The sequence below is a fragment of the Harpegnathos saltator genome, unplaced genomic scaffold (genome assembly GCF_003227715.2).
Source record: "Harpegnathos saltator strain DR-91 unplaced genomic scaffold, Hsal_v8.6 scaffold104, whole genome shotgun sequence".
Classification (NCBI taxonomy): domain Eukaryota; kingdom Metazoa; phylum Arthropoda; class Insecta; order Hymenoptera; family Formicidae; genus Harpegnathos; species Harpegnathos saltator.
In genome coordinates, this window is record NW_020229878.1 from 50,336 (window position 1) to 64,522 (window position 14,187).

At 47.0% G+C, this 14,187-nt stretch overlaps 1 protein-coding gene across 9 annotated transcripts in view; it reads right to left on the minus strand.

The window, feature by feature from the left end:
* Positions 1 to 6,166: 6,166 nt before the first annotated feature.
* The window catches only part of EndoA (SH3 domain containing GRB2 like, endophilin-A), a 37,238-nt gene continuing 29,217 nt past the window's right edge, over positions 6,167 to 14,187 (minus strand). For 3 of the 9 annotated variants that reach the window (XM_025299476.1, XM_025299480.1, XM_025299483.1), the window contains exons 7-13: positions 12,615 to 12,686; positions 12,112 to 12,212; positions 11,862 to 11,965; positions 11,431 to 11,546; positions 10,283 to 10,375; positions 8,414 to 8,529; positions 6,167 to 7,960 (exon numbers count right to left, since the gene is read on the minus strand). In XM_025299476.1, coding sequence (XP_025155261.1) covers positions 7,841 to 7,960; positions 8,414 to 8,529; positions 10,283 to 10,375; positions 11,431 to 11,546; positions 11,862 to 11,965; positions 12,112 to 12,212; positions 12,615 to 12,686 — 722 coding nt within the window. In that variant the 3' untranslated portion in view covers positions 6,167 to 7,840. The remainder of the gene's footprint in view (positions 7,961 to 8,413; positions 8,530 to 10,282; positions 10,376 to 11,430; positions 11,547 to 11,861; positions 11,966 to 12,111; positions 12,213 to 12,614; positions 12,687 to 14,187) is intronic. The other 6 variants (XM_019841010.2, XM_025299454.1, XM_019841014.2 and 3 more) reach the window with 6 other exon arrangements.

Sequence of the window (14,187 nt, forward strand, 5' to 3'; positions counted from 1 at the left end):
CTCTCTCTCTCTCTCCCTTTCTCTCCCTTTCTCTATCTTTCTCTATCTTTCGCTCTCAATATTTCGAGAATACTACGGTCCGCCATTGCAGAATGAGGAAATCAAGGATTTTTTATTGTCGCGGAAACTATTCGTTCTCAATGAAGCGATTCCACCCATCCCATTTTCTTGGAAGAACCATTTGCGAATTCGCATGTATCAACTTTCGTAAAATTTTCCTCGAGAATCGTCCTCGAGAAACGCTCGGGAGATTAGATTAGACAATAGAAGTTCAATTATTGTCGTGAGGAGTGTCTCCGTTCTTATCGAGTGTCCATTTCCTTTATCGATACCGTCGAACGAAAGTAAAAACTACGCGAGAGGGAAACGTGCTGTCGGGCGGAACGCACGAGCTCTCCGCGGAACAATATTCAACATTTAACAATAGCCAACATTTATAGAGTAAGATACCGATTTGGTATTTATAGTTAAGTTCATTCTCTTGCAATCTCGCCGCCTTTTCTTGCTACTTTTGCTTGCTCTATCTCTCTTTGATCGCGCGAATCGGTCCGTAAACAATCGAACGCAATCGCGAACCGACGCGAAATCGTGTAAATTATTAATATCACACGACAATATAAACTTCCTCCCTACTCTCACTCTCTCTCACACTCTCTCTCTCTCTCTCTCTCTCTCTCTCTCTCTCTCTCTCTCTCTCTCTTTCTCTCTCTCTTCCCAGCGCAGTGTTTCTCAAATCGATTTCCACCCTCTGCCGTCCTGCCGACGAGGACTCTCGATCTCTCGGGAGCAAATTTACACAGAGACGAAAAACTACCCGTAAGCTCCGAGCCCTTGGCTATCGAGCGACCCCAACAATAACGTCGTTCGGCGATATGTATTCATCTTTCAAATCTTTCCAAGTATAACAGAGACCTTCGGGCCGCGAAAACTGCGAGATTTAGTCGTCGATACTTTTACTCTCTGACACATTCGAGTTAGAAAAGTCGCTCCCGTTTGCGTGAAACACGTGAGGAATCGTGTTTTTATTTTTTGTCTATAATATCACGCATCGATGTATTATTATTATATCGCTTCGCCGCGCCGGGGGACCGTCTCGATTAGCTTCGGGCCGCGAAGAGTCGCTATCCGCTCCCTTGTTCCTCTCTCAACGCAAGATAATTAGCGTTTTATTGCTGTCGTACGCACGAGGACGCGAGCCGAGTGTGATCTCGGGTCTCTCTCTTCTTCGCGCGTCGCTCTCGCGCGCTCTCCCTTATATACATCCATCGGGGTGTGTGTTGCATATACGGGGGATGTGTGTGTGTGTGTGCATATATGACGAAGAGGAGATCCGCACACCTCTCGGCGTCCTCCGCGTGCGTTCTAATTGACAAAACTTTACCGATCGTCACCCGACACGTCAGTCGGGAAGCGTTCTTCTTATTGCGATCGAGGAACGTGTAACACGTCCCCGTCCCCCTCCCCCGCCGAAACACGCGTTGAAATCGGCGGAGCCGAAATATCGCGGTTCCTCCCGATCCACGGTGATCGCGCCATCGACCCTCGCTCTTTCCCTTTCTTCCCTTTCTTCCTCACCGCGATGACGATTTGAGAAACACTGTTCTGGCGATGGCCCTCCTACCGGCTCTAAACACGGTGCTGTTAAACTTTTTAATATTGCGCAACATCAATAACACCTCGAGCTTCGAAAAGATTTTCGTTATCTCACAGCGATTATACGTAGGTAGGTTGAAACTCGTGCGGGCTTTTTTTCTCTACACTCCACAGCTTGTCTCCTTTGGTTATATTACTATACTCATCGTCTGTCTGTCTGTCTGTCTGGTAAGGACTTAACTGGCGACGGTGACAGCAGCAAGTGATGATGATGATGATGATGATGATGATGATGATGATGATGATGATGATGATGATGATGATGATGATGATGATGATGATGATGATGATGATGATGATAGTAATAATAATAGTAATAATAATAATATCGGTGGTATATATTAGTCGGTGGTGTGGGATGTGTCGATCGCGATGCAGTAACTTAAAGGGGGGAATTACATACGAAGCAGACCGTTTTCAGGGATATTTTTACGAATTTTTTTAACAAAAACGCTCATGGATCAATGGACTTGAAAGACTTTCACAGTGTATTTGTTAATGTTCAAAGTATAAAATAAATTTGTTACCATCTATATGAAAAGTACATATAAACATACTTTAAACGCATTTATCTGGAAACACCATTTTCTTAGACTGTCAACACGATTACGCAAAAACTACTGAACCGAATAACTTGAAATTTTTACACAATATATAGTATACATGTAGTTTTCGCGCCCCTACGCCGAATACAGTTTCATTTTATTCATTTTTTTTTTTAACATGATTACAAGTTGAAAAAAATTTCATTTTCGATACTTTTGTTTTTTGTACAGTCCTTATTTTTTCCAAACTTGCTTTCACTGCCTTCATTTTACGACGGTACGACAACCTTTGGTAATGGCAACCGTATAGTTTTAAAATCTTTCTCATTTTTTTGGTTTCAGAGTAGTATGAGGCCCGGAATTATGTCGACAGCAAACATAGAGCTCGCAAACTCGGATGACTGCATTTTTATCTGTAATTACAAATTGGATCGGTTCTTGTGATTCAATAACATTTATTTTATACTTTGAACATTAATGAATACACTGTGAAAATTTCAAGTCCATTGATCCTACCGTTTCTGTTAAAAAAAAAGTTCATAAAAATAGCCTTGAAAACGGGCTACTCCGCATATAATTCTCCCCTTAATTGACAAACTTACGAGCGCCTTCGTCACGGTGTATCGCGCTGTTTGACCGCGGGGCATCCTCCGATTTCGGTGCGCGCCCGTCTAGAGTGCATCGTTATCTAGAATGCATCGTTATCTAACGCGAAGAGAATAGAACCATGAGAGGTTGTCGCTACTATTTAAGCCATTTGTGTCTTTCTCCCCCCCCCACTCTCTCTCTCTCTCTCTCTCTCTCTCTCTCTCTCTCTCTCTCTCTCTCTCTGTCTATCGCAATAAGCTACGTAGGAAATTTGTGACTGAATTTGCGAACCCTTGAAGAAGAGAATCCTTTAATCCTACGACTTAGAGTATCTCTATAATTTATATCGGAATTATCGTCTGTGTGTGTGTGTGTGTGTGTGTATGTATAACCCTGAAAAGAATTCAACGACGAGCGAGCGAAATCACGTCGGAGCTTCGTGAAATCAGGATGACACTGTGTACATATTCACTATGTGTACTTCATCTTATTTTTATTAATTGTATAACTCACACTCGAGATCCGGAAGATGCCCACGGTCATCTCAGAATCCGTCGGTTTCAACTGAACTTCGTTCATCGAACTGAATTCGATGCGATCGTATATAGCCGGACGCGAGATCTCACCATCTTCGCGCTCGGCGATTACAAATGAGACAGAGTGAGATGACAATAATCAGTCACGGGAGAACAATGACGATTGAGGAAATGAAAGGTAACGCCGTGTCATGTTCGCCGTCGCCCTTATCGACGATATTATACGTGTAAGTTATTTTAGTCTAGTGTCATTACATTATGCTTAGCAGATATATCGCTCGAAGATTTTTACCTAAAATTCACGTGTGGCAACAAATAACCAAGTTCCTTAATTACTTTCATTGTTCTGGCGGTTGAACTCTCGTACAAAGTCAGAAAGGAGCGCGGGTTCGAAACTGATCGTCGGTGCTGCGCGAAAATATAATTACCGGTCGGGTCTATGTTAGACTATGCACTTAACGTATAAACACTACCGAGGTGCTCGTTCAAGTAGAAAGTCTGTTTGTTTCTCATCCTCGTGTTACTCTTTTGCGCTTGCGCTGTTATTATGCCGATGGGCTAATAATACTAATCGAAATTATTGCGTCTGTTGCGGTGTTATTTTCGTCAGGCGTGTGTAAAAAATGGAAACGCAACGTTTGTGTTCGCGGAATGAATAATTTAAAAAGTTGTTAAAAAAAGGATCAATCTTTAAATAAAAGGAGAAGGCTCGCTACACGCGACAAGCGTCATAAAGTATGTCGGAAAAATTTCGCTCGTTCCTCCAAGAATACAGTAAAACAGAACTCTCTCTTTCTCTCTCTCTCTCTCTCTCTCCCTCTCCCCCCCTCTCTCTCTCTCTCTCGGGAGAATTACGTTCTTCTTGTCCCACGACATGATTCCCCGTGGTTTCATACACACGACATTCTTGAGTCACGTCACTTCTAATATCAAAGGAATAAATTATATCATTGTTCCTCTCTATAAATTACTATCACTTTCCGTTACATAAAGACGCTAATTTTAATTCCACAGACGGGTGTTTTAAAGACAGAAGATACGTCACTTCGGATAGTAAAGACTCGTTGAACTTTTGACGGCCTAAGTGGCTCGCTTATACTCGTTCAACTCGAACGACACGTACGCATAAAATAATTTTAACGCGTACGCTAATTTCGACGTCTCTATACCGAGTATTCTTAGTAGGTATTATCAGCATTGTCACACACACATACACAGCATCAAGTATGAGTCTGCCAGCAGCGGGAACAACGAATCAGTGAATTTTTTCTCATGAGCATTCACAAAGCAATCTTATCTTTTCCATGCCGTCTGTGAATTGAATAGCAATGAGCAAGCTGCTTTCACCATCAAAATAAAAAATTTATCCACTACTGTCCGATCTATCTGTCGGTCTATGTTTATTAGAGATTTTATTTTCGCTTTCAAAGTAACGTATCCTTTTCTAAACACCCTATTCTAAACACTCACTTGCACACGCTTGTTCCGATCCCGAGTTGGGAGCACTTCGGACAATTGGCACAATTGCGAGTCCACCAGTTTGCACGGAAGATTCCGGAAAGTTGCAAGTTTTTTTATTATACTTTCATCTATCAGGTAAGAATATAATAAAGGGTCACTATTTACACCGCGCATTGTCATTCGACTTTTGTCATGACTGATCATCGTACAAGCACGTGAGAACCAGTGGCTCGCAATCGTGACCATTCGATGCGCTTCTAATTTCACTAAACGGATTAAACGAGTGCGAGTGCGTACGAGCACACACTTGGTTTCAATGTGCTTTGGACACTTTTTCTTCGATGCGCAGTCTGGAGCGCAATTCCAGTAGTCCAGCGAGATTAATTCGCACAAGATAATTCGCTCTGTCTCTCTGTCTCTCTCTCTCTCTCTCTCTCTCTCTCTCTCTCTCTCTCTCTCTCTCTCTCTCTCTCTCTCTCTCTCTCCCCCCCCCTCTTTCTCTCTCGTTGAACCATCGGCTGTGTCCCACGCTGTGCTCGGGGGAAAAGATTGCCCAAACCATATCGAGGTTAAGCGTTACATCACATTCGTCGTTCCGGAATTTTTCCGACAACAAATAAATCTCGAGATCATCGTTATCGAAAAACAATTGCCGGGAATTGCCTACAATAATCACTGTAGATCGAGAATAATGACTTCGTGGAAGAGATTCGCCGCCATTTCGAGGTTCGCTTAAATTAAGTAAATCCTAATTTCTAGCTAATGTCATCTAGCAATTAAAAAAGAAACGAAGAGGGAAAGAATGGAGAACGAAGAAAGGAAAACGGTATATGTATATACGGTGTATATGTGTGCGTGTGTGTGTGTGTCTGTGTGGGTATGTGTGCGTGTGGGTGTGGGTGTGTGTGGGCTGTGTGTGTGTGTGTGTGTGTGTGTGTGTGTGTGTGCGTGCGTGCGTGCGTGCATGCGTGCGTGCGTGCGTGCGTGCGTGCGTGCGTGCGTGCGTGCATGCGCGCGTGCGTGCGTGCGTGCGTGCGTGCGTGCGTGCGTGCGTGCGTGCGTGCGTGCGTGCGTGCGTGCGTGCGTGCGTGCGTGCGTGCGTGCGTGCGTGCGTGCGTGCGTGCGTGCGTGCGTGCGTGCGTGCGTGCGTGCGTGCGTGCGTGCGTGCGTGCGTGCGTGCGTGCGTGCGTGCGTGCGTGCGTGCGTGCGTGCGTGCGTGCGTGCGTGCGTGCGTGCGTGCGTGCGTGCGTGCGTGCGTGCGTGCGTGCGTGTGTGCGCGCGCGCGCGCGCTTTTGTGCGTGTGTGCGCGCGCGCGCGCTTTTGTGTGTGTGTGTGTGTGTGTGTGTGTGTGTGTGTGTGTGTGTGTGTGTGTGTGTGTGTGTACGGCCGAAAGAACGGTCAATCGACCGAGAAATGAAAAGGAATCGCTATAATATTATCATACGAGTACATTGCACGAGTTTAACGAGTTTTGCTGCGCCGCATGGACCAACGCAAAAAGAAACATGTGTGTGTACGTACGATTGAGTATGATCGAACCAAAAGTCACGAAGAAAGTCATGCGCTTTTCACGATTAAACGAGCCACAGGAGGAAACCTGCACGATTCGGCGGCCGCGAGTTTCCCCTTATGCGCAACTCGATGCAAAAGATTGCTCCAGCGACATTCACGTTCGGTCACGTGACGATTAAACTATCGCACCGATCAAAGAAAAGAGTTTCAAAATTCGTTTCATCCAACATGCGACGGTGCATGTAAATGTATATGTATACGTATATATATGTGTGTGTGTGTGTGTGTGTAACATATATATATATATATATGTGTGTGTTATATTTGGAAAGTGACGTGAATTTCTTTAGCCTTTACATCAGAAGTTCAATATGTCCAATTGTCTTCTCATAGGGATTAAATTACGACGTTGCTCCAAAGTGAATTAAATAGCTTCGATTAGCAATTTATCTCTCTTTTTTTTGTTCGTTTTAATCGTAAAGCGTCTATCGTATAAGTAGAAGGAAAAAATTCAACTAGGTTTCGAGATGTCGACGGACGACGCGACAACGCGATTGACTAACGTCGTTACTAAAACGTTCAGTGTTGTCGTTCAGTTAGCGAGAGAAATCAAATGTAATGCTGGAACAATCTCACCCCATCCGAATGACCCCATCGCGCAGGCAGGACGATCGCGCGGGCGCGATATCCTGCCTGTGCGGATGAAGTGCTGGATTCGCTAAAATAGGAAACAAACAACACCGAGAGAGCCTCGGCTCGCTTACGAGGAACGAGACGAACAACGCGCGTTGCGCACGTTGAGCGTAACTATAATCGGATCTCAGAGGGGGAACTACGTTTCGGTGAAATTCGCGCTCTGCCATAATCAATCGGCCCATCATGCGTATGCTCGACTCGGCTCGACATTTCTTCTTTCTCCTTTTCCGTGTTTGTTTTTCCCTTCCTTTCTTGTTCTTTCTTGTTTGTGCACTCGAACTGTAAGTAGTGAAAAAAATTTCGAAACTGTGTGTGTGTGGGGGGGGGGAGGGCGAAGCGTAATAAAAAAATGTAAAAAAGAAAAAAGATGAGGAGAGAGCCGCCCTTGACAGTGAACTGCTATCATAGGTACTTTAATGTGTGTGTGTGTGTGTGTGTGTGTGTGTGTCTTATTGAGGTAAGCGGCATGTGTGTCGATGTGTCTTTGTGTATAATACGTCTATATGTATCTATGCACATTTTCTGAGTATGCATGTCGTGTGTGTCTGCGCGCGCGAAGGTCCTTACGTCGATAAAAGACACTATAACATTATATATGTACATTAACATGCGTAATACAGGCTATTCTCGGAGTCGGGAGTCGAAGTAGATATCGAAGTAGATCGTAGGGACACTGCGGAGGGCTGTAACGCAAGTGATAAGTAAGTAGTAGGTAGATAGACTCGTCGATCGAGAACGGGGTAGTAGTTTCGGGTGTCTTTTAGGCTAGCTGAAGAGTAGAATATAATCCCTTGGTAGACGCTAGTGAACGAATGCTGGGTCTTTGGCTTCGAGATGCGCGGCGTCGTTCTAGGGTAATGGCACTACGACCTGCACGTAGGTGACGGGGAAGTAACCGATGCGGCCGTCCAGGCTGCCCTCGAACCAATTCTCGTCGAGCTTCTGGGTCAAGGTGATCGTGTCGTTCTCCTGCGAAGGAAACGCGATCGTTGAGTGATCGGCGAGCGATGTCGTCGATGAGGTTAGGACCCTTCCACCTTGGTCGCGCAAAGCCTTGGCTGCTCCGACGCTCGTCGTCGCTCGACGACGGTCGCAAACGATCGTCATGAAATGCCTGAATTACGACTAACGTAGAAGGGCCTTTAATGCGTGCGTGCGTGCCTTCGAGCGACGAAGTTTCCGAAAATGACGCGCCCGAACGAACGAACGAAGAGAGAAACGAAAAGAGAAACGTCTGCGAAAGCTTACAAGTTTACAAGAAAGCGGACTTTCAATTGAAACTCCATGAGAACGAGAATAGACCGAGCTCTCGAGATAAGGAAGGCTTAAGACGTCTCCCAGTCAGCCTTCGCGCACTTTCAGACCTTCAGTCCAGACGCCTCTCCAACGCAACCGACGCGTGTGATGTAACGTGGGATTTACCTTGAATCCAAGTTCACCGGGATTTTCAGGCTCAAAGTCGTAGAGAGCTGTGCAGCACGGTATTCTGATTATCGGCGTCCTCGCTGGCGATTTGCTCGGTGAGGGCAGAGGTGAAGCTGGAAATAGTCGGCATCGAATGCTAAACTACTGAAAGCCACGCTCGATAAAGAAAAAAAAAAGAAAAAAGAAAAAACAGGAAAGGAAATAAGTCGCCGCGTACGACCACCATGTCTATACTACCGCGTACCCGCGTGTTTCAGCTACGACGACAACATTCAAAACTCTCTCTCTCCCTCTCTCCCTCTCTCTCTCTCTCTCTCTCCCTCTCTCCCTCCCCCTCTCCCTCTCCCTCTCTCCCTCCCCCTCTCCCTCTCCCTCTCCCTCTCCCTCTCCCTCTCCCTCTCCCTCTCCCTCTCCCTCTCCCTCTCCCTCTCCCTCTCCCTCTCCCTCTCTCTCTCTCTCTCTCTCTCTCTCTCTCTCTCTCTCTCTCTCTCTCTCTCTCTCTCTCTCTCTCTCTCTACGCACCGAGCAACAATCACGTCGGGGTGAGCAAAGCGCGCGCGCGACCAGCTGGCAGCGGGCAGCTGCCGGTCTCTGTTCCGATGCGAACAACAAAATAAGTCGACACTCGACGAAAATGAATGAAAGTCAATCTATCGAAATTGACATGTAATTGCCGACATGAGCTAATAATGGTGGTAAGTCGGTGCGACGAGAACGAAGCCGAGTTTTGTGAAATCTGCGTAAAAATCGGAGCAACGAAATAATACAACAGAGTGACAAAAGTGATAAAATAATGTAACTTTTCAAAAGTTACGCCTTATGTTACCAACACAGTTGGACATTAGTCAGACTAAAAACTGATGAATGAAAGCACGAAAGATTTATATCCTCTTAAGCGGAAAGGGGGGAATTATCGTCGGCGGATCAGGCCGCCTTCTCAAACCTATTTTTACGAATTTTTCTTTTTAACAGAAACGATCAAGGGTCAATGGACTTGAAAGACTTTCACAGTGTAATCATTAATTAATGTTCAAAGTATAAAATAAATTTGTTCTACCATCTATATGGAAAGTACACGTAAAACTTTGAACATTTTGCGAACATTCTGGAAACAGCATTTTCTTAAACTGTCGACACGATTGCGCAAAAACTACTGTGAACCGAACCGAATGACTAGAAATGTTTATGCATATGCACAATATACATAGTGGTAGACATTAGTAATTTTCGCACCCCTACCTCGAACACAGTTATATTTTATTTTATTCATTTTTTTTAAACATGATTACATGATTATACGGCCTGCCTGCTCCGCATGCAATTCCCCCCTTAACAGATTTTACTTAACAGGTGTGACTTTGCCTTTGTTGTTACGAGCGAAACCCAAAGTTCAAGCAAAGAAAGAATATGGATCACAAATCATCTGCCGTGATATCTCTCCCAAGCGATCCCTTCCTTCTCATTGCAGAGAGACCGTTCGAAGTGATTACTTAAAGATCACGTAATACAACCTTCTTCTACGACACAGGGTGGCAGGCTACTATCTAACGAACGTGCACTGTGATCAAGTCGTCAGCATCGTCACGGGAAAGCGGTGAAAAAGCCCATTGAAAGAAAAACGAAATACGCGCGGGATCGATCGCAGTAACGATGCCTCGCCGCGATCACCGATGATGACGGTCTAATTTGATTTGCAGCTTGCTTGCTTGCTTGCTCGCTCGCGCGCGCGTGCGCAAGGAACGAAATTCGGTGATCGCGACTCGATCGCGAGAACGCTGCGGCGACCGCTCTGCGCGGCTTGCGACAGGAATCGCGTCTGTCCCTTCGCTTCTCGGACAAAGAAGGAAACCCCCATGCAAAGTTTACCATTGGTAGATTGTGGTGGGTTTCCGGCCGGAAATAGCTCGAGCTGCGAGCGCTTCCCGTCCGCATGAATCGGAGAGCCGGCTCGACTTGCCCCTACATTGTGTCAGAAGGACAGACATTCAGGTATGCCACATTATAGACACAGCACAATCGGAGGAAGACGGTAGTGTGATGGTATAACGAGACGTGTGTGTGTGTGTGTGTGCGCGCGCGCGGGTGTGTACGTTGCACACGAGACCGCGGGGGTCGAATCTTAAAGGATCCCACGTCCGTTGCAGCGGCGCGCGCCTAACTGACAGCGTGATAAATGAACGTACTACGTAGCTGAGTGTGCCACAAACGAGTTCGCGAAGACCCGTTTTTTATCCCTCTTTTTCTCCCCAAGATATCGATCGAACATCGATGTTCCATTAATTTTCGGAATAAAGCAAAAAACGTCTATGCGCCGCTACACCCCCGCCCCAGGACCCAGCCGCCGCTCATCCCCGAGATGAAGCGACGTGAAAAATTCACGACACCTCTCGAGTTTGCGCTCACTTCACTCGCGCACCGTTCGCGCACTTGACGCGCCTACGAGTGAGTTCTGATCAGTCCGGACATCCACGGGAGAGGAACACATCTCTCTCGGAAGGAGACGCGAGGTTTCACCCATGAATCACACTGCTTAGTTTTGACGTTGAGTAATACAGTACAATTAGTATGTGCGAGATAAAGAGGGGAGAGAAAGAGAAGGGGAAAGAGAGAGAGAGAGAGAGAGAGAGAGAGAGAGAGAGAGAGAGGGAGGGAGAGGGGAAGAGGGGAAAAGGGGGAGGGAGAGGGGAGGGGGAGAGAGAGAGAGAGAGAGAGAGAGAGAGAGAGAGAGAGAGAGAGAGAGAGAGAGAGAGAGAGAGAGAGAGAGAGAGAGAGAGAGAGAGAGAGAAACAAGGCACAAAGGATCCCGACCAAATTTTTCGCGAAAGCAGTTTCGCTCCAGGGTGAAACGGAAGAACGCGGTTAGGCTGTCCGGTCAGGTCAGCGCTGCACCCCACGTAAGAGGAACATGTAAAAACACCGGGGCATGACAGTGTTACAAGGAGGGGGAACAGTCAGACAGCCAGACCACCCGAGTGTCGTCGCGTTGTGGCGGATATTTGTGAAATCTGTTTTACCGTGAAGTGAGAAGTTCCCACCGTTCATGTCCGACGCCGACAATCCTTCCACGTGCAGGTCCGCGAGCGTCTTCGGCACGAACTCCATCTTCGGTCTGTTCACCGCCTCTTCTTTCCTGGAGAGAGAGAGAGAGAGATTCGTCCATGATGTTACACGAAAGCGGAAATCAATCGAGGCGCGACTCAACTTCAGGGTTGCGCGAGGGAGGCGCGAGGGTGGCACGAGCCGCGTCTTTTGACGTTTTCAACGGGATTTTCTCGCGTACTTTCACGCGTTCTGTTCGCGTCTGTTCGTTCTAGATGAATCCGGATTGCTCGTGTCGGTCGGACTCCAATTATGCAATTTAGCTCGGCTGCGCGAAGCTTGCGCAACCTTGAGCTTGCGCGGGAAAGTTCCCGGCAACAACAGCGAAGTACGATCGCGAGCGTACTTATCCAGAAGCGTTTCCGTCAGCACCCTGAGGACGTCGGTGCACTGTTGATGATATTCGAGGAGGGCCTCGCTGAAGGTCGCCAACTGCGCCACTTGCTCGACCTGCAAGCAGCGTGGAAAGAGCAATGAGTGTGAGAGTGAGAGCTGGCTTGACGTTAACGTCATCATGACGTTGCACGCGCAAGCATCTCGCATTCGTCGATGAAATAACGACGCGCCGAGACGGCGCGATAACGGTTCGGACTTACGTCGTTCTCCAGCAAATTGAACATGCCCATTTGCGCGAGATGAAGGCTCTCCGCGAACTTCTCCTCGGCCTGACGGATCTCGTCGTCTGAAACGTGAGAACCTGTTCGCAAACGGTCGCCCCGTCGACACGTATTAAAAAAGGTTGCGCACTACTGAGGGGCGGGCGGGGGGAGGTTGCTTGGTCTTCTAAACTAAATGCTTAACAGCAGAGAACTTTACAGCTCGCTCTCGGAAACGAAAGCGCAATTAAATTCTACGCACGCACGCACTACTAATTGACGATTGTGAGAAAGCGTGAAACAGACTGATTTGCTCCGAACGACCGACGGAGTCGTCGCTCTTGCAAAACAAACAGCTGCGTGAGAGGATCCGCCGAGGATTATTACCTAAGCCTAAGCAAAGGTGGCTTGCAAAAGTCGCAAAAGTCTCGATACGAATACGCGCGACTAGAGCTACGACTAAAACTGCTGCTAAAACGCGAAACGCGTAAGTCACCACGTACCAGCAAACGGTGACGAGGTGCTCGATCGCGCTGGACTTCCGAAATGCGGACTGCCGGATCTCTTCCCAGTCACTAATCGTTAAATCGGCCGTCCAATGAGAACATTGCGGATCGCGGACCGGCGAAAAAGCGAAAATTATTCGGGCAATTCAGGGCGCGATGCAAAGAAATCGTGAGTGAGTGAGTGAGTGAGTGAGTGAGTGAGTGAATGAGTGAGTGAGTGAGTGAGTGAGTGAGTGAGTGAGTGAGTGAGTGAGTGAGCGACTCATCGAGGGCGGTAGCTCTCAATCGTCCTATGAGTCTCGCCCGATTAAAACCGAACCAATCGTGCGAACATCTCAGCCCACAATATGGAGAAAAAGAAAATGAAAAAAAAAGAAAAAGAAAAACACTCCGCAGGGAGAATGAAAAAGAGAAAAACATGTTCCGCACATGCGAACATGTAACATTTCTTTCGCTCTACTTTCCACGACGGCGATGTACATATTCGTTTTGTTCGCTTGTGTGTGTGTGTGTGTGTGTTTGCGACACGGCAGTTTATCATTTTATTCGATCATGTTCGTGCAGCGGAGCATGCGCGGACGAGGGATCTTTCCTCCTTTCTAACGCGCACCCAAAAAAAAGTGATTTCAGACCAAGCGGAATCATCGAAATTTTTCAACATTTTATTCTTATATCCTCAAGAGCCTCAAGAGGATCCCTCTAAGATTAAGAGGAAAATATTACAAACACATTATTCGTAAAGTTAGAGGAATTATATGTTATATGTATAATGCAAATCTTATTGATTTATATCTTATTGAATATAATAATTTTTAATATAAACTTTTTTCGGATGCGTCGTTCGTGCATTTGTTCGTGCAACAATCTCATGTGACATCGCGCACGTTCGCGATAAAACGCGCCGCTCCACTGCGACAGCCAATCGTCATCTTACGGCGCGCGGCAGAAAGAAGGAGGAGAAGATCCGTTTGATTCTACTTTCTCATGCCGGCAATAGGGGAGGAACGAAATCAGCCCCGTAAGAAGCTTCAAAGTGTCCCGCGACGTGTCGTTAGGCTGAAAAAGAGGAGGACGGAGGGCGGAGGGCGGAGGAAATGGAAACCATCTCGAGGTATCGAGCCGAGGTATCACCGCGAAACGCGATATAAAACAAACGTCATATATAGAGATTCTCGCGTTCACCGACCGTATCTTTTTGTTGTCCTGACAAACAAAAAGCGGAGTCCTCGCGGAGTTATTTTTCCTCGGGAGCACAATTGTCATTCTAACGAAAAGACCGCAATGCGCGCTTGTCGCCAACGACGTTTGTCGGCAACGTTCCCCGTAAGAAGTGTCCCCCCCTCCCGTCGCGTAATCATTCGGCCAATCGCAGTCGCAGTCGCAGTCGCACGAAAGCACCGACAACATTTCTCCCTCGGTGTGCGATATCTCGAGCTCGAAACAGCGAGCTTTGGACACGCTCGGACACGCCAACTCTTCAAAGTCGCCATCCTCTCTTCTTATCGGATCGAGCTCCCACCGTCCCCTTTTACGTCGCCGTAATATCGAAATTTACATTTCCCCTCCCGCG